The sequence below is a fragment of the Saprolegnia parasitica genome, assembly GCF_000151545.1.
Source record: "Saprolegnia parasitica CBS 223.65 unplaced genomic scaffold supercont2.28, whole genome shotgun sequence".
Lineage (NCBI taxonomy): Eukaryota > Oomycota > Saprolegniomycetes > Saprolegniales > Saprolegniaceae > Saprolegnia > Saprolegnia parasitica.
Genome location: NW_012156422.1, coordinates 165,874 through 187,478, shown reverse-complemented (window position 1 = coordinate 187,478; position 21,605 = coordinate 165,874). Strand labels below are relative to the sequence as shown.

The 21,605-nt window shown below is 60.6% G+C and overlaps 10 protein-coding genes across 10 annotated transcripts; 6 read left to right on the top strand and 4 right to left on the bottom strand.

The window, feature by feature from the left end:
• Positions 1-112: 112 nt before the first annotated feature.
• Positions 113-2,741, bottom strand: SPRG_06849 (hypothetical protein). Its single transcript, XM_012346316.1, has 6 exons — positions 2,452-2,741; positions 2,157-2,403; positions 1,177-2,110; positions 926-1,117; positions 714-878; positions 113-662 (listed from the first exon to the last, which is right to left on the bottom strand). Exons 1-6 carry the CDS (start codon positions 2,732-2,734, stop codon positions 147-149), a joined length of 2,337 nt encoding a protein of 778 aa, XP_012201706.1. The 5' UTR covers positions 2,735-2,741; the 3' UTR covers positions 113-146.
• A 1,682-nt stretch (positions 2,742-4,423) lies between these two features.
• Positions 4,424-6,502, top strand: SPRG_06848 (hypothetical protein). Its single transcript, XM_012346315.1, has 3 exons — positions 4,424-5,160; positions 5,204-5,620; positions 5,674-6,502. Exons 1-3 carry the CDS (start codon positions 4,488-4,490, stop codon positions 6,417-6,419), a joined length of 1,836 nt encoding a protein of 611 aa, XP_012201705.1. The 5' UTR covers positions 4,424-4,487; the 3' UTR covers positions 6,420-6,502.
• Positions 6,503-6,932: 430 nt separating this feature from the next.
• SPRG_06847 (hypothetical protein) lies at positions 6,933-8,243 on the top strand (the record flags this gene model as incomplete). The annotated part of the gene is made up of 2 exons (XM_012346314.1): positions 6,933-7,355; positions 7,410-8,243. The coding sequence occupies 2 exons, from the start codon at positions 6,933-6,935 to the stop codon at positions 8,241-8,243; spliced, it is 1,257 nt and encodes a 418-aa protein (XP_012201704.1).
• A 458-nt stretch (positions 8,244-8,701) lies between these two features.
• SPRG_06846 (hypothetical protein) lies at positions 8,702-9,703 on the top strand (the record flags this gene model as incomplete). The annotated part of the gene is made up of 1 exon (XM_012346313.1): positions 8,702-9,703. One exon carries the CDS (start codon positions 8,702-8,704, stop codon positions 9,701-9,703), a length of 1,002 nt encoding a protein of 333 aa, XP_012201703.1.
• Positions 9,704-10,097: 394 nt separating this feature from the next.
• Positions 10,098-11,120, top strand: SPRG_06845 (hypothetical protein). The gene has a single exon (XM_012346312.1). The coding sequence runs from the start codon at positions 10,111-10,113 to the stop codon at positions 11,101-11,103; it is 993 nt and encodes a 330-aa protein (XP_012201702.1). The 5' UTR covers positions 10,098-10,110; the 3' UTR covers positions 11,104-11,120.
• Positions 11,121-11,470: 350 nt separating this feature from the next.
• Positions 11,471-12,418, bottom strand: SPRG_06844 (hypothetical protein). Its single transcript, XM_012346311.1, has 3 exons — positions 12,347-12,418; positions 11,938-12,299; positions 11,471-11,889 (listed from the first exon to the last, which is right to left on the bottom strand). The coding sequence occupies exons 1-3, from the start codon at positions 12,384-12,386 to the stop codon at positions 11,494-11,496; spliced, it is 798 nt and encodes a 265-aa protein (XP_012201701.1). The 5' UTR covers positions 12,387-12,418; the 3' UTR covers positions 11,471-11,493.
• Positions 12,419-12,942: 524 nt separating this feature from the next.
• Positions 12,943-13,825, top strand: SPRG_06843 (hypothetical protein; the record flags this gene model as incomplete). Its single annotated transcript, XM_012346310.1, has 2 exons — positions 12,943-13,520; positions 13,595-13,825. Exons 1-2 carry the CDS (start codon positions 13,014-13,016, stop codon positions 13,823-13,825), a joined length of 738 nt encoding a protein of 245 aa, XP_012201700.1. The 5' UTR covers positions 12,943-13,013.
• Positions 13,826-14,549: 724 nt separating this feature from the next.
• On the top strand, positions 14,550-16,443 carry SPRG_06842 (hypothetical protein). Its single transcript, XM_012346309.1, has 9 exons — positions 14,550-14,683; positions 14,728-14,955; positions 15,004-15,134; positions 15,180-15,279; positions 15,329-15,442; positions 15,485-15,744; positions 15,789-15,967; positions 16,015-16,140; positions 16,195-16,443. The coding sequence occupies exons 1-9, from the start codon at positions 14,569-14,571 to the stop codon at positions 16,385-16,387; spliced, it is 1,446 nt and encodes a 481-aa protein (XP_012201699.1). The 5' UTR covers positions 14,550-14,568; the 3' UTR covers positions 16,388-16,443.
• Positions 16,444-16,493: 50 nt separating this feature from the next.
• On the bottom strand, positions 16,494-17,722 carry SPRG_06841 (hypothetical protein; the record flags this gene model as incomplete). Its single annotated transcript, XM_012346308.1, has 10 exons — positions 16,494-16,720; positions 16,771-16,813; positions 16,858-16,917; positions 16,968-16,988; positions 17,032-17,079; positions 17,127-17,336; positions 17,383-17,397; positions 17,449-17,481; positions 17,523-17,621; positions 17,672-17,722. 10 exons carry the CDS (start codon positions 17,720-17,722, stop codon positions 16,494-16,496), a joined length of 807 nt encoding a protein of 268 aa, XP_012201698.1.
• A 990-nt stretch (positions 17,723-18,712) lies between these two features.
• Positions 18,713-20,050, bottom strand: SPRG_06840 (hypothetical protein; the record flags this gene model as incomplete). The annotated part of the gene is made up of 1 exon (XM_012346307.1): positions 18,713-20,050. One exon carries the CDS (start codon positions 20,048-20,050, stop codon positions 18,713-18,715), a length of 1,338 nt encoding a protein of 445 aa, XP_012201697.1.
• Between the last annotated feature and the right edge of the window lie 1,555 nt (positions 20,051-21,605).

The following is a 21,605-nucleotide window of genomic DNA, read 5'->3' as shown; positions in this document are numbered from 1 at the left end:
GTTGGTGCAACCTCCCACGTGGCGGGCAAAGAAGGGCGCGCGAACGTTCCCAACCTTGTCGTATGCACGGTGGCGCTGCGATACGGGAGCTTCAACGCGAGCGATGTAGAGACTGGCAGGTTTGCATGCAACGCAAGATTAAGACTCTACACGTCCGCAGCTGCGTGCTGGCGGATCCAGAGATCGACCTTCTCGGTCATCGACGTCGGAAGAAGGTGCTCGGAAAGTGCGTCGCCGCCAAGGCGGTCCTTGTAGTAGACCAGGAGCGGATGCGTCGGGACACCCAGGGCGTGCAGCACGTTCTGGAGGTAGCTCACATCACAGACAACTTGCGCTTTCCCAGTCGCACTGAGCTGCGGAATCGCCAGTAGCGCTGACAAGACAGCCGCCATCGCACCGGACGCAACGACAAACGTCCACTGGTCTACAAAAGCGGCGGCGGGGCCGGCGTCGGCATCAAGTGCCGGGAGCTCCCCGAGCTGCAAGAAGGCTTCATCTTGGGGTACGCCGAGGACCCGGGCGACGCCTGCCCATGCCTCGTGGCTGAGCTCGATGATGTTGGTGCTGGCGGCGAGCGCTTGCGATAGGCCGCTGCTCTCAGCAAACGGCTCGAGTTGCGGAAGGAGCGAGAGGAGCAAGTCGGCGACCGACGTCATGTATTCCTACACTGCCACGTCATCCTCCTGGAACGCAAGTGTTACATCCCGACCAACCTGTGGCAGCATGCTGAACGTCGGCAAGTCGGCACTCTCGTCGGCTTGAATCCAGCAGTCCATCGTGGGAACGCTCGCCAGCACTGACGCGACCGGCGTCAGCACCGTCGCATACGTACGTTGCTGAACGTGAAGCGTCCAGTCGCGGAACACCGGTCCGAGGATCTACGAGCCCAAACGATAAGCGACGGCCACTTGGGTTCGTCACTGACCACATCGACGTCGTCGTCGGTCGCCACCGCCTCTTTACACAGTTGGAGGTTCTGGTATCGCGCCTTGTCGCGCGCCAGCCAGAGCTTGACGACGGCGACGGGGAGGGTCTCGACGTTGATGCAGTCGTCGACGGTGACGTGCAGCGCCGCGTCGGGACCCGCGGCCGCCTTGCTCGTCGGCGACAATTGGATCTAGAGCCATTGAACAGTAGTAATAGTAGAAACAACAAGAGGCTCCATGGCCATCGTACGCGAGGCGGCAACGATGGCGGCGTCGCGTCCGGAAACCAGAGGGAAAGCGTCGGCAACACCCGGAGGCGCAGACGGGCTTGACACGCACGCTGAGCAACAAGCACACCGCCGCAGGCTTTGAGCATCGCCAAGGCTTCGTGGAGGTAGCTCCAATCGACGGCGGATCCTGGCGCCGGCGCCGGCGCCATCTTGCTGGACCATATCTGCGCAAGCGCGGTGAGGCCGGTCACGAGCGCCTCGAGGGCCTCCGGCAGCACAGCCCCGGCCATCAATTCCATTGCGTGCTGAACGCGGGCCTCGACAAGAAGCCAGATGCGCGAGCTGAGCTCGTCAACCGCAGGTGCGAGGAGCGTTGACGTGGACGGCAGTAGGGCGAGAAGCGACTCGGTCACGACGCTCGTCTCGATGCGTTCGTACATGGTGAAGCTGGCTTCAAACGGGCCAAACACGCTGTGGAGAACCTTGTGGACATCGGCGGCCGTCGGCGTCGTCCACGACACAATACTGTGCAACAGCACGTGGTGCGCGAACCGGGTCGCCGCCTTGAACGCTGGCAAGAGCTGCGACGGCGCCGCGTCGAGGAGGCTCGCGACCGCCGAGGCGAGCGGCGACAGCGTCGCATGCACAAGCTCGAGCAGAACAGGCAGCGGCGAGGCAAAGAGCTCTTGGCAGTAGCGCGTCTCGCGCGCCAAGAACGACTCGACCTCGGTGTAAAAGGCAGCGAGGCCGTCGGCATCGGCGGGCGTCGACGCGTGCCAGAGACGGTGCATGGGCGCGGGCCGGCGCTTTGCGTACGCGTCTTCGACGAGCGACGCCCGGCTCAAGTGACCGAAAATCGCGAGGCAGTCTTGCAGCGGTGACAAGGGCAGCGTCGGCTCCTGCAGAAGCGTGTGCAGCTGCGGCACGAGCGCAGCCTCGACGTCCCGCGACACGCTATCGAGAGACCTTAGGTATTGCATCAAAGTGCAAAGAGGTGTACGTATCCATGGTGGCGGCTCGCTCGTCGTGGCCCGGCATGCGCTGGAGAGTCTCGAGGCTCTTGTGCATGGCAGCGAGATGCGTCGCCAGCTTGGCCAAGTCGAGCGTTGGATCGGTGGTTGCCTGTACGACGTATCGGCTATGCTGCTTCCATGCTGCGCTCTCCTGTAGTGCGTTCGAGCACTGCTGCATGTGCGTCTTGGCCGTATGCAGCTGCGAGAGCGTGTTGTAGGCAGGCGTCGCGTCGCCTAGAGCATGCACGCAGTAGTAGTGCTAGGCCAGAGCGTAGTACATACCGCGCGCGCACGTCGTACTCGGGCTACGCGTATGCAAGCTCTGCCCCAGCGTCTGCGTCTTGAGCTGGAGCAGCTGGACGTGGTTCACAAAAGACGGAAAGGTCTCGAGGCATTGCTGCAGGTTGGCACTGAGCTCCTGCGAAAGCACGTGGAACTGCGGGAGGAGGCTCTCAAGGTGCGCCTTGGGGTCGCCCGGCGCGACGCTCACTTGCGCGTCGATCCAGGCGTAGATGTCGCCGACGTCGTCGCCGAGGTCGGCCACCGTCAGCACCGCCGAGTTCATATTATTGCATACGGCGATCTCCGGTTACCATCAGCAGTATCCGAATGGTAACTCCGGGTGCGGCTCCGGCTTTGCTGATATACACTATTTGCGTATCATGGACGAGCAGTGTTGCTGCACGCTTGTCCACGCTCATCGGACAATCCTTGAGGAGAACGATGGAATCGGGAACGTAGGCACGTACGGTTGCCATCACGTCCTAGCCTATGCGGAGCTCTATGCGGACTATGCACCAATTTAAAAGCAGCTTCAAATTCCAGGTTCGCTGGCCTACTAAGAACTACACCGCGCTCCTTCGAGACGCAGCGTACCGTGCAAGTCTTGAGAGGGTACCAGAGATATAGGGTTGTGCAAGTGTACCCTGTAGTAGACGAACCTGGGCGACGATGGGATGTCGGAGGAGCGACAACGCCGCAGACACGCGCACCAGCTTGTTGAACTGAGTCGCCAAGGAAAATGCAACCTCAAGGTTGGTGTCTCTAGCGTCGGTTTCGCCAAAAATACAGGTGCAGGTGATTGCAGCCACCGCCGTGGTTGTGGCCATGACACAGCCCGCGTCGCCATCCATCTTGAGTATTGGTGAAGCGCTGGCGTAGGAACAACGTCGAGCCCTTCGTGGTGTACCTCTCTTGTGTCGCGTGCGTATTGGATCGGAGAACGATGTGCTGGGGATGGCGCCACTCACCTCACGTGCGCCATCGTCCAAGTTTTATTCCACGGTAACTAGAACGACAATCCAACGTCGTGCGAGTCGTACAGTGTAGATGGCTTGCTCGTGCTGTTTAGCACACGCGCATCGCCCATACATCGCTGTTGTGGATGACGATACATGCAACGACTACGATGGCTCGCTGCCTGTAGTACACTGTGTCGATCCTTGCTCCACCAGGTACCAGGTACGGGTGCAGATCTTGAACAGCCATCCTCCTCGCCTCTTTGGCATCCGGCTTCTGATTCGTGCGCGATCGCCTAGACAGGACGACAGCGCAACCGGCTCATACGTTATGGACGACACAAGCGGTACCCTGGAACGCTGCTAGAAACTTGCAACGGCAATAGAGTGCACAGATATTGTCCACAGAACCAGTGACATTTAGCATCACGGTTAACGCTTAACTTTGCCATGACGGGCCGGATGTGCGTTCGTTCGTAACAGATCCAATCGTACTTTTCGTTGTCCCCGCCGTCAACCGCGCCCGAATCTAGCGTGACGGAGACGTGTGTCTGGGCGCGTGTGTGTCATGGGCTCGGGCTGGTCGGCAGTTGTGGCATTGTGCCACGGAAATAGTGTGAAATATCAAGTGCGCGGTCGTGGTGCGGTTTGCATGCCCTGTAGAGCGAGCGGCGGCCGTCTCTAGGGGACGACCTCCTTTGCGGCGCTAGCTGCAGGCAAGTGAGAGCGTCGCCGCCGTCGGCAGCGCGGCGAGGCGCCAAAGAGCCATTTCTCACGAAATGACCTACAGCGGCTGACTCGCCGGCCAGCTGGCGCCGATGCAATACAATGCGTTTCCGACAAGTGCATACAAACTTTGCAATGCAATTGCTCGATTCAAATAATTACGCGACACTTGGCCACATAGGTGCGACGTACTTACGAGGCATGCATACGTAAAACCAGTGATCGTGTAACATGCGATCGCACTTGAGCGGACACCAAGACATTCAGAAAAGGCAGATGGCGAGTAAAAAATTCTGCTGCTACAGTGTACCGTGGCCTTGCTTTGCCCGACGCGCAGTCGCCAGAAAGACCACCATGTCCAAGAAGTTCTTCCCGCTGTCGCCCGGCTTCTTCAAGTGCCCGCCCTTGAGCCGACAGGAGGGCGAGCACCTCGTCGCGCTCGGGAAGCAGTCCAGCCTCGACTTTATCAAGCACGCCAACCTCGAGGCCAACAAGGACGTGGTTTGGAACGAGTTTGGCAAGAAGCAGAACGTCATGCTCTATCGCGGCGTCAACACCAAGCCGCAGGCGACGCACTTCGTCATGCTCTGCGCCGTCGCCGAAGTCGCCGGCTCGCTCGAAGAGGTGGCGGCCATGCATGCGTACAACACACCCGAGAAGCTGCGCAAGTACGTCAATGACTCGGAGGACCTCGTGGACATGGTCACGCTCTACGACCTGACGCCGCCACACGATGCATCCGCCAGTGCGCCGCGCCGCCTCTTGCCGCCGTCGTCGTCGCTCAAGGTCTCGGTGCAGTGGGCCGGCATGAAGGTGCCCGCGGCCGCGTCCGCGTTCGTTTTCAACCGCGACTTTTGCTACATTGAGACGCAGGACTTTTTCGTCGACGCCAAAGGCCGGCGCGGCTGGGCGCTCTCTCAAAACTCGATGGACCTCGCGTGCTGCCCGGCGCTGCCGTCGGCGTTTGGCTCGATCCGGGGCTCGCTCGAGCGGTCCGGGTACACGTTTGTCGAGTCGGAGAACCACGGTGGGCCTCTCCGTTGTAGTGCATGCGAGTGACGATGGCGTAGGCTACCTCAAGGCGACGCAAATGTTCCAGGTCGACTTCCGCGGCAAGATCCCGATCTGGGTCCAGAACCTTATTCTGAAGGGCCGGCTCAACACGATGATCCACTTCAACACACGCGTGCACGAGTACCGGCTCAAGTCGGTCGAACTTCTCACCGAGTTTGATGTGCGGCGCACTAATACGGCCGCGCGCACCAACTGCTACGTGTGCCGCAAGAAGTTTCGGTTCTTGAACCGCAAGTTCCAGTGCCGCAAGTGCGGCGAGGTCGTCTGCTCGAGCTGCCAGCACACGTGGAACATTGACATTCCGCACACCGACCGGAAGCGCAAGGTGACCATCTGCTCCATGTGCACGGCGTCGGTCCGCAACGGCAACTTGAGCTCGCTGCACCTCTCGAACGAGTCCTTCAATGGACCAGGTACGTGGCGACTCGACGCCTCGTACACGTGACGCATGGTCGCTTTGCATTAGTGTCGGGGTCGCTCTCGGTGCCGTCGCTCTCGCGCGCGTACTCGTACGACGAGTTTATGCACGTGCCAATGAAGGGGTCGTTTGCGCTGCGGAAGAAGTCGCACTCGAACTCGGTCGACCTCGACGTGAGCGGGTACAGCGAAGTGGACGACCCGGGCTACGAGGCGCCGTGCGTGCCCGTAGACCTGGACTCGCTCCTCGGCGAGTCGCCGCCGATTGACGCGCGCTGGGGCGAGGGCGAAGTCGCGCTCGAAGAAGAGTGCCACGAGTACAAGCCCAACTTGTTCCGGAAGGGGTTTTGCATGAACTGCCAAAAGCAGCACGAGGTGACGGACGAAGGGGACATCTCGCTCACGCGCCGCTTCACGCGCATCCACGTGCAGCCGGGCAAGACGGCGGCGAGCGCCGAGTTCAACCCGCTGGCGCTGCCAGAGAACAGCGCGCTCTCGATGGAGCTGCGGCGGTCGCGCTGCGACTCGAGCGACTCGACGATCAGCTTGCCGCGGTCGCGCCTCGGGTCCCTCGACATTGATGACGAGACCAACAACGCGACCATGTTCAAGCGCAAGGGCATGCGCGTCCTAATGAACCAGATGAGCGACCTCATGGAGGAGTACGGCGCGGACGACCCGGCGGCGCTGGACGCCAGCGCGCTCGAAGCCAAGCTTGCGTCGCTGCAAGCGCAACTCGAGAGCCTCCAGCTCGACCAAGCAAGACTCAAGAAGAGCACCGTGGTCCGCGTCTAAGCCGCGCTTATTTATGCGACAACACACAACTAGCTAGTCCGACTGCTACATACACACACAACCCAGAACATACTGTCAACGACCGCTTTGGGAAGGACCGTGGGCGTGTCACTGGCACCACTGCAGTCGAAAGGACGATCCTCCTGGCGCCGCTGGATAGTCAGGTGGCGACATGACGAGATTGCTGCTGGCGCCACACGAAACGGCGTCGGAGCCGCTGCCACGTCACAGAACAACCCGAAATGAATTACCATCGTTGCGCTCCGGTGGCAACGGCATCGATCCCGTGTGCCACCACAGAGCGCACCGAGAGCACGTTGTAGGCCTTAAGGTTGCCTTGGGCTGCGTGGGAGTAGCCGCGACAAGGTTGCTGGTCGACGAGGCGGTGGACGGTCCAAATTATATCGAAGAGAATGGCCATCTCGCCGCGGACTATCACCGGGAGGAACCGGAGATCGGTTCAGCTGCGCGACAAGCTACCGAGTCCGTCGTCAGATTACTTTTTCCGCAGTCATGGACCGCGCCTCGTGCTTGGTGCCGCCGACAACACCCCGCGCCCCAAGCGACGCGCTCGTGCTCCAAGCCAAACACGCGCTGCGACTGTACGTCGACGACGCGCAGGTGCAAGGCCGCAGCCGCCGCGTCTCGTGGAAGCTCGACAAGATCTCGGAGAATGGCAAGGTCCAGTACTACTCGGGCATCGCGATCGACGGCAGCGTCGTCGTTGCCAGCGCGACGCAGCTGCACGCGACGCTCGACGAGGCCGCGCAGCTCTGCGCGCAGCTGCAGCCGTTCCAGGTCGTCGACGCGACCGAGTCGACACGGCTCTTTGAAGCCCACACGCCGAACCAGCCGCCGCACCGGTACGTCGGCGTCCAGTGGATGGCGTTTGCTGTCCCCGGCGTCGGGAAGGGGCGCGACGCGTGCGTCCTCGAGGTACTTGTTCGTCTTCCTCTTGGTCCTGGCTGAGATTGCCTTTTGCATGCATAGTGCCGGGACACGGTCGTCAACGAGCGCGGTAAGCATGTGTACGCGTACCTCCTCGAGTCCATCGAGACGCCCGTGTGCGCGTCGCTCGAGGCGACGCATGGATTCGTGCGGGCGACGCTGCGCATGACGGGCTATGTCTTTACACAGCTGCGGCCCGGCCTCCTCCTCGCCGTGCACACGATGCACGTGCACTTCAAGGGCAACCTCCCCAAGGTGCTCGGGCGTCTCTTCGCCAAGCGGCGCGTCGCGAGCCTCGAGCACCTCGAGCAGGCGCTGTGGCAGCTACGCAACGCCGATACGTTTCTCTTCACGGACCAGCACCGCAAGCGCGCGTGCCCGATTTGCTTCAAGCCATGGAAGCGCCTGCAGACCAAGAAAACGTGCGGCGCGTGCAGCCTCCGCGTCTGCGCCGCGTGCTGCACGACGGGTCTCGTGCCGGGATTGCACAAGGTCGTGCCCTTCTGCCTCGCGTGCGCGTTCGCTGCGCCGTCGACACTGTCGTCGACGTCGCTCTTGACAGCGACCGCGTCGTTTGCGTCCGACTCGACCGCGAGCTCGATCCGCATGCTGCGGGCGTGGAGCCTCAACGACGACTACGACGACGTGTCGGACGGCTACAACACGGCAGCGTCGTCCGTGCGGTCGTCTCGAGTGACGCGGGAGATGCTCCGCGCCCTCGCACCGCCAGCCAGCACCCGCCGCAGCGTCGCAACCGACATTTCACGCAACAGCGAAATCTGGACCGACGCGATTTCTATCTTCCGCGACCACGTCGACAACTTCAAGGCGTACCACGCACCGAGCACGACGCCCGTGCAGTGGCGCCTCGGGTAGCCTGTTGTTGCTGTTGTTGTAGTGTCTCGGTGTCCGAGTAGTAAGGTGCGGCCATAAGAAATGGTTTTTGTGTTTTCAGAACGCAGCATCGTCGCATTCAAGGAGACGGCTTGTCGTAGCCCGGTGGTCCAGCTACTCGGCTTGATGCGTCGACGACTGGTTCTTCTTCAGGAGAAGCCGTGCCAACTGCGCTGACGTCGTCGACCTGGTCGCAGCCGCTGTCTCTGCACACGGCGCGCTCGGTTCAACATCTGCCCACACGCGGTCCCGCCGTGGCCACCCGTCCATGCTCAGTCGCATATCGTGGTCTGCGGCGACCTGATCCGATCATTTCCATCCGCTTCGATGGATCTTGCGAATAGTTTGCTTGAGTCTGGTCGGTGGACGTAGTTGGGTGGATTTAGCCACTTGGTTGAAGTTCCGACGCCAGAGTGGCCTTTCCAACGGTCGATCGTAGCATGCACTGCTTTGCCGTCGTCGTCGTCCGTCACCCGCGCACGAAGCGCTGGCTCGCGGTGCAGGAAACATCCAAGCACAATCGCCTCTGGTGGCTGCCAGCGGGCCGCGTCGAGAATGGCGAGACCTTCCCCGCCGCCGCCGTCCGCGAGACGCGGGAGGAGGCTGGCATCGACATTCGACTCGTTGGCGTCCTGCGTGTCGAGCACACGCCAATAGGACCACAAAGTGACCGCATGCGCATCGTCTTCTACGCCGAGCCGATGGATGTGAGCGCGCCCATCAAGACGACGGCCGATGACGAGTCGCTCGGGGCGGCGTGGACAACTGTGCCCGAGCTCCAGGCGTGGGCCGATGCGGGGCAGCTTCGTGACGAGGAGCTTCTGAACTGGGCCATGTATCTCGAGCGAGGCGGCGAGGTTGCACCGCTCTCTACGCTTGGCGCCGAGTCGAGCGGTCCCGAGCCGCATATGGAGTTTCGCGTCTTTTTCCAGCCGTCCAAGCCCGGCCATCGGTACACGACGCTCCCGCCCGCGCCGGTGGAAGAACGTACGGACGTTTACATCGCCCACAGCGCAGGCGTCGGGATCAAGCATCGCAGCGGGAAACGCTTGGAGATCAAGGTGCGCACGGTGGACGCTGGCGAAGGCTGGGAAGCGTGGGGCAAGCATCGGTGCGACGACGCCGACGTCAACACGGCGCTGGCGCGTCTCCAGCTCCCGCCACTGCCCACGCCATCCATCAACGTCCGCGTTCAAAAGCGCCGCGTCGCGACGGTTGTTGGCGGTCTCTACCTCATGGAAGAGACAGATCTCGTCGTCTCGGTTGACGGCGACCACGCGGCGTGGAAGACGATCTGCATCGAGGGCACACGCCACGCGTGTGAACGCGCCGCCGAGGCCCTCGTACACGTCTCGCTCCAGCACGAAGTCGTCTTTACAGGCGGGTACCCCGCTTTTGTGCGCGACGTCGTCCAGCGACGCGCCACGTCACAGCTCGACTAACATTTGAAAAAAGAAGGTCAACGAATGTGCAGTCTGCGACCAGGAAAAGGTGCCGAGGGGCAGGCCAGCTGCCTTTACGCTTGGGTGCAAGCTCGTGCGGCGGGGTATTCATTTCCAGAGGTCCCTGCGGGGGCGTCTGGTAGCCACCTGCGAGACGCGATGCGGACGTTGTGGCAGGGTATGCGTTCTAAGAGGGCGCTGCGGTGGCTACTCTGGCTGGGGCGCGTCCCTTCCTGGCGCCGATGACGTATGCAGCCCGGTCGACGACAGCCGTGGTTGCTGCCTGTCGCGTCGCCTTCGATTCGAAGCCGAATCTTTTGCGTGTCAACATCGAGTGTTGATTAAACATTTATTTATGCGTCCTTTCCAGCACCCAACCGGGCATTTGCGATCTCGCCACTCGAGCGATGCAGCGCGTCCTCACGAGCCGTGACCTCATGGCCACGATCTTCGCGTACCAAGCGGGCTATGACGGCTTGTGCCAGACGCTGCCAGCGAGATGGATGACGTCGGCCGCCAGCATTGAAGCCACGCTCGGTGCGACGACGGGCAGCGGCATCCGCGACTTTCTCGGCTTCATCGACACATCGGTCCACGCGCTCATGCGCGCATGGCACGCCCGATATGGCCCGCGCGGCCTCCTACGGCTCGCCGCCTGCCGCCACCCAATCGTACCAATCCTGCTCGACGAAGCGCTCGCGACGGGCCACTACGACCGGTGGCTCTTGCTCGTGACCGCGCAGCCCACGTTCCTCCCGATCTCGCACGTCACATGGCACGACGCCGGCTTCGCGAGCACGTGGCGCCGGTCCACGCTCGACGTCGCGGTCGTCCGCGGGTCGCTGCCGTTTGTACGCTTCTTGCACCTGCACGGCGTCGTCGGCTCGTGGTGGGTGCTCGACTGGGCCGCCGAGCACGGACACCTCGACATTCTGCGCTACTTGCACGCGACTGGTCGGTACTTTTGCACGCCGCGCGCCATGGACCTCGCGGCCCACAACGGCCACTTGGAGGTCGTCAAGTTCCTCCACTACTGTCGCCGCGAAGGCGGCAGCACATGGGCGATCGACTGGGCCGCCAAGAACGGACACCTGCACATTGTCGAGTTTCTACATCGGAAGCGCGACGAAGGCTGCACGGCCGACGCGCTCACGGGGGCGGCGGCCAACGGCCACCTCGCCGTCGTCCAGTTCCTCTACGCGTATCGCCACGAAGGCGACGTCACCGCTGCGCTGGAAGCCGCGGCCAGTCGAGGGCATCTCCACGTCGTGCAGTTTCTCTGCGACTGCGTCGGCGGCGCGCCGCGCTCCGTGCGGCAGCAAGCCCGCGCCCACCACCAATGGGCGGTCCTAACTTATCTCGGCCACCTGCGCGAAGTGCGTGACTGCTCGTATGCGTAATCTACTGCATCATACTGTGTTGCGCCGTGTTTATGCAGCGGCGACCGCGACGGGGCGACCTGCCGTGTTGAGGTCATCACGCACGGTCAATGACGCACGGTCGCCTCCCAGACATGCGGTCAAGTGTCTCGCGTTGACAGCGCCGTGGGCTCCGAGAAAGCGCCCGCCTCCATGTGCGGGGCTTCCACCGTGTGGCTTGAACTGATACATTGAAACCTGACATTTCCGTTGATGATACCGCCCGCGACTGCCTGGCGCAGAGTATCATACTAGTAGCTATACTAGTGTACAACACCGTCCGGCACAAGAACGGAGCTTCCTCGTAGGACCCTTGGTCCTGGCATGCAACGAGGTCAGGAAGCGCAGACAAGTGGAACTGACACGATTCAGTTAATGGTTGGCGTGGTTGTTGCATTCGTCGTCGCCGACAAAGTGCTCGTGGTATTCGTTGATCCATTGCCGTGTCCGCACTGTGTGGTGCACCGCCTTCTCTTGGTGCCACGGCCCCGAGAAACCGTGGCCGTACAGCCAGCCTTCGTCTGTGCCCGCCATCGGGTAGAACGTCCACGCGCCCTTGGTCTTGTAGCCCACAGGGACTTCGGGGACCGCGGCCTTGAAGTCCTTGCCGCCCTTCTCGCCGCCTGCAAACCACGCGGGCCGGTCGCTCTCGGTCAAGTGGTCTTTCGACCACTCGCGGTGCGTCCGCGACCAGCGCTCGTTCTCCCAGACGTTGACCGTGTACGTCGTCGACGGCGCGCCGATCGAAATGTCGAGCGCAATCAATCCCTACGAGAAATACGTCAACTGCGCAGCCGGTTGCAAGCGGCGACGAACCGGCGCAGACTTGGCAAACTCGAGTGCGGGCGTGAGTTCATACACGCGTGGCCCGAGGTTTGCAGGATCGGCCAAGCTGATTTCGGTCGTGCCGAGGAGGTCGTCGGGCGTGACCGAGTCAAAGTCCCAGACCTCAACACGTAAGACGGGCTCGGCTGCGACCTCAGAGAGCGTGAGCGCAATCTCGCACTCGAGGTTGCTCCACTGCGGGTTGAGCGTCTTCATGCACACAGGGCTCTGCCAGCGGTGGGCGCCGATCGAGAGCACGACGTACGGGTCGCTGGACCCGCCAAACATGGCGAGGTCGCCGACGGGCAGGTTCTTGGCCTCTTCGAGGACGATGCGCACGGTGCGCATGGGCTCTACGTCGACCAGCTTTAGCGTGGTCTAATCGGAGGAGAAGGAATACCGTGCGGGAGGTGCTCGAGGTGCTTGCGCGACTTGAACATCTCGGTAGAGGCTCCTGCTCGCGGCTTGCCAAAGATTTTATGAGTGGGCGTTGTCGAAATTGTACGTATCCGGATGGGTAGTTCCTTCAAAACAAAGCTATTCTTACTCTATGGGTGCACACGCTAGAGTGCTGACTTGAATATCTTGTTGTTGGTTCATGAGCTACACGTTTCCACTCCATATAGTGATGTACTTGGGACGGATTCGTTAAAGAGTGTGTTTGGTTGCGGACCATGTCCTTCTGATGACATGGTTAAGGCGAATTGTATTCCCCTTTGGCGCCACGAGGAAGGTTGCGTCGGTCATGATAACACAAAATGATCATGCATGGAGTATTTCCCTAATATACCATCTATACATTTTGCATGTAAAGAATGGTACCAGCTCTGCCACGTACTCACCCTTGCGGCAGTCTCAGTCCGCTGGCGACCGACATCCGCGTGGCGTGTTGGACGCGGTCTTCCAGCAGGCCAAGAACTTATTCGCACGACTCGGTGGCGTGCCTCTGGAATGGATACGCTGCATGCGTGCAGGACGCGCTCGGCGACGTTTTACTGGCGAGGTGATCGAGGATCGACGACAGTGGCCGTTGCAAGATACTCTTTTGCAGCGGCGACACGAACGAGATGCTGGCCGTCTTCACAAGCAGCGACCTTCTGCGTACGATCTGTGCGTACCAAGGCGGCGTGTACGACATCTGCCGCGAGCCATGGGTTGCCAAGCCGTGGGTACGAGCTACGGCTGCGGACCTCGGCGCGTCGTCGTCGTTCCACCGCGACTCGTGGGGCATCTCCGCCTTTGAGTTTGACCTCTTTCACTTCCAACTGCACTTTGGTCCGTGGTATGCTAGTCATGGCGTCGACGGCGCCAAACGACTCGTGGCCTGCAAGCCAAAGCTGCTCTCGTGGGTGCTCGAGCACAGCGTGCGGCACGGCGACGCTGACCTCTTGGCTGCGCTTCCAGCGACAACGCATACCACACCCACCATGATCAACGTCGCGGCCTACTACGGGCACTTGCGCATTCTGCAGCTGCTCATGGGCAGGCAGGCGCCTGGCTTCTCGAGCGCCGCGGTCCACGCCGCCGCGTATCGAGGCCACATGCACGTCGTCACGTGGCTCGTCGCCCGCGGCGTGCGGTACGCCGAACGTACGCTTGCCTTCGCGGCGGCACGTTTTCTGTGGACGCGATGGGCTTTGCTGCCGAGGCCGGCCACCTCGACGTCGTCAAGTACCTCTATGGCGCCCAGTCGCTGCGCAATATATCGCTGGCGATCAACAAGGCCGCCGTGCATGGACATGTCCATGTGTTCGACTACCTATACCGAGCAACGCAGCAAGCCTGCTCGACCAGCGCACTCGAGTTTGCCCAGCGCCGAGGCCACACGAAGCTGCTCGCGTATTTAAGCGCCAACCACATTGAGGCGCGCGACTATTAGTAGGCTCGTGATCGCAATGGAATCTGTTGCCGTCGAATCTACGTCCATGCGATATGATTGGCACACACACAAATCGACCAACGCCCAGCGTTGTGCACGGTCGCCGTGTTGAATGAGCGATCAACGCTTGCTCGTAGAGTGCGGATATCCTGGAGGCTCGGTTGTCGTCGCAAGACCCAGCTTTTCTTCTGGACCTGCGTGGCTATGACGCTACGAACGACGCGGTGGCATGTCTGAGACTGCACTTCGCGTTTCGGGCAAGCCGTGTGCATCGCGAACTTGGGGTGCGCGAACTTGTGCGCGTTTTCTGAACTTTCGTACGACCCGCGACGTCAGCGCACCAGCACGAGGGCTTCCATCCCTGCCCCATCGCATGCCACTGCGTCTACATCGATATTGAGGAATCTGCTGCTCGCATGGGCAGCTGGATGCGTCCGGGCTTGGCAGATGGACCGTCTTCCCGCTTCATGCGTAACCTCCTAACTTCAAGAAGAAGCCGACGCGGTACAGAGAAGGCCGTGCAACGTGGTGGGCGGCGCAAGCGGGCGGCGCGACGGGGCACGCTGTCTTGTGGTGCGCGCTGCGTCTCGAACAACAGCTAGAAAGGACGCCCGGCGAAGAACCCCGCGGCTGAGTGTTGGTGCATCGGCTAGATTCGAACGAATTTTAGCCAATAAGAACGCGTCGACCGTTGCCATCGCGCCGGGTGCCCATATCCTTTTTCCAACTTCAAGGGAACGAGCATGGCGACGACGATGTCTGGGAACAACCAGGTCGAGGAGCAAGAGAACAACGGCGTGCGCACGCTGCGCATCGCGTTCGTCGGCAACGTCGACAGCGGCAAGTCGAGCCTCATCGGTGCGATGCCACGACCCTGAACCACCGGCGAACGCACTGTCTAGGCACGCTGATCCGCGGCGAACTCGACGATGGCCGCGGTCTCTCGCGCCAGGCCATCTTTCGCCACAAGCACGAAGTCGAGTCGGGGCGCACGAGCTCGATCGCAACGGCCTACATGGGCTTTGACGCGCGTGGCGACCAGGTGGTGGCGAAGCGGTCGGGCCGCGTCTTGCCGTGGTCCGAACTCGCCAAGTACTCGCACAAGAAGATCCAGCTCATCGACTTGGCGGGTGCGTCTCTCGGTCGATTGCGTACGAGCGTCATGGTGGCAATCGTAGGTCATGAACGCTACTTGAAGACGACCGTGTACGGCCTCACGGGCATGCAACCTGACCTCGTGGTCGTCGTCGTTGGCGCCAACATGGGCGTCAAGAAGATGACGCTCGAGCACCTCGGCATCACCATCTCGGTAGTCGACCATGGTATGCGTGCTCGATCTCTCAAGCTAGCGTAGCTGGAGATTCCGCTTGTGATTGCGTTGACCAAGATCGACATTGCGCCCAAGAACGTGGCGCGCGAGACGTTGCAGACAATCCGAAAGAGCCTGCGCCAATGTATGCTGCCTTGCCTTGGCCGTCGTCAAACTTATACTGTGATGTACAGACGGCAAGATGGGCATGCTCGTCAAGACGCTGGACGAAGCGACGAACGCAGCAAAGGGCGTGCCATCGAACCGCCTCACACCGATCCTGCCCATGTCCAACGTCACGGGCGACGGTACTATTGTCATCTTTGCTTGTCTAAAGCCCTTGGACACAGGCTTGGCCAACCTGCGCCAGCTTCTCTGGGACATTGACGTCGAGGCATTAGCCCGCTCGGCGCTCTCGTTCACGATACCAGCAGCAGGCGACGCTCCCGAGAACGCCAAGCTCGCAGCGCTGCCCGTCGAGATGCCAATCGACGATTCGTACCAAGTCCCGGGCGCAGGATTTGTCATTGCCGGCACGATGATCTCGGGCGTCGTCAAGCCCAACGACGTGCTCAAGATGGGCCCGGACCACAACGGCCACTTTATCAAGGTCGGTGCGCGATCGATGGCAGCCTCGTTGACGATTTTGGACAGGTTGTCGTGCGCTCGATCGAGTCGATGTACGTGCCGCTCAAGGAGGTGCGCGCCGGCCAAACCACCGCGATGGCTGTGCGCTGCGTCAACAAGAAGATTGTGCTCAACCGCGCGACGTTCCGGAAGGGCATGGTGCTCGTGTCGGCGAACTGGGACATGTCCCCGTACATTTCGCGCCGGTAGGTCCCATTCTTGGTTTTTTGGGAATAAATCTGCGCTGAGCTAGGTTTGAAGCGCAGACGATCATCTTGCACCACCAGACGACGATCACGGTCGGGTACCAGCCGATGATCAACTGCCGCACGATCCGGCAGACGGCGGCCATCACAGGCATCTCGACCGACGACGTGAGGTCGGTTGACGTATCTTATCGACTCGATACATTGATACATCGATCTGTGTCTAGTCCACCGTCCAACCAAGAAGAGGCCGTGACGATCCGGACAGGCGACCGCGCCCGCATTTCGTTTTGCTTCGTGACGCACCCCGAGTTCCTCAAGGTCGGGATGCGCTTCGTCTTCCGCGACGGCCAAGCCAAAGGCATCGGTCAAGTCACGCGCATCTTACCAGACGAAAAGTGCAACACGTCGGACCTCTAGACGCGAGGACAATATGTACGATAGAAGCTGCTGCGCATAAATGTCTACGTTCCAACCTTAATCGCAAGACAATACAATGAATGGGTCTTGCAAGAGAAGAAGGCGACTAGAGTACGGTGCGGTGTTCGAGCGTGTCGAGCAGCGCTTCTTCCTCGTCTGTGTACATGCCCGCGAGCGGCGACGCGCGGCCGAGCTCGAGCACGAGCTCGTTGATGACGCAAAGACTCGTCTGCACGTCGAGGGTCAAGGTCTCGCCGAGCTCTGTCTGCAGTCGCTCCATCATAAGTGGCATGCACGTTCGGATCTGCAGACTCGAGAGGCGGCCGAAAATGACTAAATCGTCCATCAGAATAGACAATAAGACAAGATAAGATGTGGAGTACAGTCGCGGATCTCCTTTTGTGTCGACGGCCCTTGGTTTTGAATCTAGCACATTGCTTGAAGATACTGCAGTGCTGAAGGCGACGTACCTTGGTGCGCAAGAAGGCCTCAATCGCGTCCAAGCGCTCTTCTTCGGTGAGGAGTACGCTCTACAGAGGTGCTACGTCCACGCATCTTTTCGATTGCACAAGTCAAGTACGTCGACAGCCTGGATCGTCGTCTATCGTGGATGGGTTAGCAAGCATACTGTCAGCTGCAGGTACCTCGGCAGGCGACGCGTTGGGAGCACTGGCCTTGCGCCGGTTGTCGCTCTGCATACAGTGCATGAGATAATGGCTTCGATGGCAGCTAGAAGTACGAGGGGTTTGATTTCGAGAGGCGCGCGAGCTGGGTCCGCCGCCGTGATGGACCGCTTCCGCTGGGACGTCGTCGAGGGGATCTCGGACGTGTCTTTGGCGGCTGGCGCAGCGGCCGGCGTCGCCGCTGGGGCGCGCGCGGTCGGCGCGGACGAGGGTCGACTGCCAGGGGTCGTTGGTGTGATCGGTAGCACCGGTACGGTCTCCGGCTCCTACAGTATCCGTAGCTGGGTAGCGGAAACGCAGGTTGGCGCTTACACTCGAGCTCTCCTCCTACACAAATAAGATGCAATCAGAGAAAGGGAGATCGCAGTCGCGTCCTACGTTGGGCTGCACGGGAATGACATCGACGACAGGCTATGGTGGCAATGGGAAGGAGCACGCAGTCGAGTACGTACCAGCTTGGGCGATTCGTTCACGGGAGCAATGGCCTCGGCGTTGTTGGCATTCTCAGCGACCACCACCACCTGCTCCTTCGAGTCAATGTGCTCGGGCTCCTGGAACAAGTGGCTTTAGCCAAGCCAAGGAGGAACTAGTCTCGACGGACCGGCTCGATTGCCGCTTGTAGCTCGGACGACGCGACGACGCTGCTGCTCATCGAGATAATTGGGGTTTCGGGACAACCGAAATAACTTTGATGCATACGCAACAACGCCTGTCGGTTGAACCCGCGCAGGACCTCATCGATTCCTGCCAGTTGAGCCAAAGTCCCAGCGCAGTCGGGTCTTGCGCGATGGCACAAGCCACGAGCGTAGCGAGTGCATCCGGCGGTAGCAGCCCTACTGTATGCCATGTGCGAGTGCCTTTGGCATCGATGCGCCAGCCACGAGCGTAGCGTGTGCACCTGCGATAGTACACGGCAGCGCGGTAGAGTACTGTGCGCAGTAGTGTATTCGGTGTTGATGTGGCCTGCGCGAAGCGCGGGATCTTGGTGCTACACGTGGTGTTTGATCAAAGTGTTGAATCGTGATGTTAGATTCGTACAGTGTATTCGGATGTTACATTTGATTTGGAGGTTTCAATTGCAATTTGCGCGCGAAGCACAGAGCAGGAGACCCGGCCATGGTGTGGACGCCAGCTTCGGGGGCCGGTGTGGTTCCCGGCCGAAGGCCGATAGCGGTCCTCGACACCCCGCATATTCGCCATGTGAATGCGGATTGCATTGGGCAGGGTGCGTTAACCGTGTTTAGTACAAGAGCAGAATACCGGTCCAAGTGTTATCGCACAGACATACCGCTAGGTCGCACGCTGCCCCGATACCCAACCGAAATCAAAAAGCTCGATGGCAGGCTGCAAAAACCTTCTGCACGGATCAACCACTGCGCATACTACGCAGAAAGACCGCTAGATGGCCCACCGGCCCTACGCCCCATCTAAAGCACAAAGCTCGACCACGCCTGCCCCAAGAAAACACGAGGTTGTCAATGCACATGATGCCGTACACCGACGAGTCCAAACTACGGCACGCACACTGCGCATAGCATTGCACAAATTATGTGCCCCGGCGAAAACGAGTCGACACGCAACAAAATGGAATCGCAGGTCTTGGCTCATGCGTGTTGATCGACTTCTTATTGATACTGATGGGCTACGCTTCGTCGACGAGGGACGTGAGGGTCGTCACAAACGATGCCAGCCACGCTTCCGCGTCGGCCATCGAGAGCCACGCGGTGCGGCACGTGAGCGTCACGTGCAGGTCCTTGCACGTGCTAAAGGCAAAGAAGGGCACCATCGCGCCATAGTAGAAGCGATACGCGCGCACGCCAAGCCCATGCGGGTACGACGCGGCAAAGTACGGATTGGCGCCGAGGTTGGACGTCATAAAGCTCGTGGCCATGATGTCTCCGGTCGCAATCTCGGCGGCGGGAACGTGCCGAATCGACTCGAAGTGCCGAAGAAAGAACGACCGGCCGACCGCGCGCTTGATCGTACGCGGCGACAGAATCCACTTGGCGTCGTGGGCCATGGCCCAAAGCGTCGTCGGGGACAAGAGCGCGTCGTCGTTGTAGTTGGCGGCATGCAGCGTCGCCAGGTCCGAGTCGGCCAAGTAGCCGCCGAGGCCTGCGGTCGGCACGTGGTGCCTGCGCAGGTTGATCATGGTCTGCGCCGTGACGCTCGGCGGCTCAAAGCGCTCCATCGCGGTCGCGATGAGGACAGCGTTGAAGAGCGACGAGAGGGTCAAGCCGCGGTCCCGGCAGGCCGTCCGGAGACGGGCCACAACCGAAGCTGAGACCGTTGCCGAGTAGGCAAACTGCGGGTACGACTCGGGTCCACGCAAGAGCGCGTTGGCGATCGTCTCGTTCGTGTCGGTCTTGGGCTTCCACTGATGCCCCAACAACTTTTGCTTCAAAACGAGCAACGAGTACGCCGCCATGCCCGTCACTTCGTCCCACCACGTGACGTCCGATGGCAAGTCGTACGGCTGCGGCCGCGGCACCCACGGCGTCCGGGCCGGGACTGTCGAGGAGACGTCGTCGGAGACACCGGCGAGAAGCAGTGCGAGCGTCGTAAAGAGCGAGTGCCCGTCCGTAAAGGCATGGCCCACGACAAGGTACACCCGCACAAGCGCCGACGACGGGTGCGTGACCACGACGTGCACCGGCACCTCGCCCACGAGGTCAAAGTTGATCGTGAGCAAGTTGGCGAGCAGGTCGTCCGTCTCGTCGCGCAGCTCGACAGTGGCCGCGCGCAGCTGGTCGTCGGTGGCACCGATCGTCGCTGTCTTGTCTGGCACGAGCACTTCTTGCAGTGCTGGCGTCGTCAGCAAGAGCGACGTGAGTGACGTCTGCAGCGCCATGACGTACGCGGTGCTGTCGAAGGTCGAGGGATCGAGCACGTCGAGGTCGACGACGCCGATGAGCGGCGAGTCGAGGCAGAGGCCGTGGACGCGGGCCATGATGGCTTCGGACGTGTTGAGCGAGCGCATCGCGAATCGAAAAGTGAGCTTCTCCGCGTAAAAGGGTCGCGGGGCCTTTGGGCCTGTCTGCCCATGCTGCATCCTCCAATCGCCACGTACGACGGACATACAAACATCAAGTGCAGGACGATCTTGGATCGCGCATGCACTCGGACCGTACACTGTACCGGTCGATGCGTCGTGTGGCAGGAGATCGGCAGTCGACGATGTCCCGAGGCCGCCACCATCATCGCTGCTTGCGACGATATCACATAGCGACCGGCGAGCAAGCAGCGAGGACGACGACGACGTGCCAGCGATGGGTTCAGGAACGGTGGACGATGGCGACGAGCGGTGACCGCACTGCCAGGACTGCACGTGGGCGTCACCTGACGCACCGACGAACGCCATAGCACGCGCCATGCATTCGGCTAGAGGCTGGGCCAGCGCTGCTTGCGCTGGAGCCCATGGAGCCACCACGCTTTGGCCCGATTTTGGCATGTTGTCGCCAACTTCAAGTGTTGCAGTCGGTGGGGTTGCAGTCGTCGACGCTTGGCAAGGCGGCGATCTCAGCGGCCCGCGCTCAGGATCTCGCGGTGATGCGTGGACTCGTGCTTTATATCGCCACGCACTGTCGATGAGCTCGCTAAGGACTCTGTAGTCGCCATGGGTTCCGAGTCTGTTGCAACGTTGCAGTCGGCGGCACTGGGTCAAGCTTACGCTTCCAATGCGTAGAATTGGAAGGGTGCTGACCGCGCACAATACAGTACACGGCTCTCAAAGAATACTCTCCAAGGACCGAGCGCTTGAGCGTATTTTCATGCGCGCGCCAAAGTGGAAAGGCCACATAGCGCATCGTCGGTGCCCAGAACACTCAAAGGCGCCCATAGAAGCCAATGCACCGATCCGACCCCCAGCGAGCTACGAGTAAGAAAGTACCGGGTATCTACCTTGTATCGATGCGTTGATATACCACGAGCCACGAGAGAGACGACCATGGCCTTTCTCTGAGCTCGGCAGACGCATACCCTACCCCTCATTGAATTGCTGGTGGCATCGTTTTGGTAGAGGAACCGCGCGCTTGTGGGCTTGCGCCTGTACGACACGAACTTGTACTATGCTGTCGTTGGTCGATATGCTCAGAAGCCATGCGTGCAAGACAGAGATGAGCGAATCCGTGTGGCCCATAACTGCAACCGTGACGAGGACGACTGGCGCGATCACGTCACCCGTTGTGATATTCTACGTAGCATTAAATCTGATCGAAAATTCGCTAGATTGCCACCGCAGCTCTAAACGTACGTAAAAGAAATCATAGCCTGCAGCACCAGAGCGATAAAAATCGTTGCGAAAACTCTGAAGCAGTATTCTCAATGCATCCAGCTCTATAACCTAGGGTCTAGAGCTTTCAGCACCAACGCGATGGAAATTATGCAATATATTGTGCCGCTTTTGTTAGCGCAGTCCGTTCTGTTGATAGCCAAAATACCTTGATGCATACTACGCAACAACGCCTGTCGTTTGAACCAGCGCTGGATCTTATCGATATTCCTGCCATTCGAGCCAATCCTTCTTGTATGTACAT

Bases quoted from the DNA above. Each gene is read 5' to 3' on its own strand.
- SPRG_06849 (XM_012346316.1), bottom strand. From the start codon at position 2,734: ATGAACTCGGCGGTGCTGACGGTGGCCGACCTCGGCGACGACGTCGGC. The intron at 2,111-2,156 runs GTACACCTCTTT...GTCTCTCGATAG, and splicing joins CGAGCCGCCACCATGGATAC to CGTGTCGCGGGACGTCGAGG. The intron at 1,118-1,176 runs GTACGATGGCCA...CAATGGCTCTAG, and splicing joins CGCCATCGTTGCCGCCTCGC to ATCCAATTGTCGCCGACGAG.
- SPRG_06848 (XM_012346315.1), top strand. From the start codon at position 4,488: ATGTCCAAGAAGTTCTTCCCGCTGTCGCCCGGCTTCTTCAAGTGCCCG. The intron at 5,161-5,203 runs GTGGGCCTCTCC...ACGATGGCGTAG, and splicing joins TGTCGAGTCGGAGAACCACG to GCTACCTCAAGGCGACGCAA. The intron at 5,621-5,673 runs GTACGTGGCGAC...GCTTTGCATTAG, and splicing joins CGAGTCCTTCAATGGACCAG to TGTCGGGGTCGCTCTCGGTG.
- SPRG_06845 (XM_012346312.1), top strand. From the start codon at position 10,111: ATGCAGCGCGTCCTCACGAGCCGTGACCTCATGGCCACGATCTTCGCG.
- SPRG_06844 (XM_012346311.1), bottom strand. From the start codon at position 12,386: ATGTTCAAGTCGCGCAAGCACCTCGAGCACCTCCCGCACG. The intron at 12,300-12,346 runs GTATTCCTTCTC...TGGTCGACGTAG, and splicing joins CCTCGAGCACCTCCCGCACG to AGCCCATGCGCACCGTGCGC. The intron at 11,890-11,937 runs GTTCGTCGCCGC...TATTTCTCGTAG, and splicing joins AGTTTGCCAAGTCTGCGCCG to GGATTGATTGCGCTCGACAT.
- SPRG_06842 (XM_012346309.1), top strand. From the start codon at position 14,569: ATGGCGACGACGATGTCTGGGAACAACCAGGTCGAGGAGCAAGAGAAC. The intron at 15,443-15,484 runs GTACTATTGTCA...CCTTGGACACAG, and splicing joins GTCCAACGTCACGGGCGACG to GCTTGGCCAACCTGCGCCAG. The intron at 15,745-15,788 runs GTCGGTGCGCGA...GATTTTGGACAG, and splicing joins ACAACGGCCACTTTATCAAG to GTTGTCGTGCGCTCGATCGA.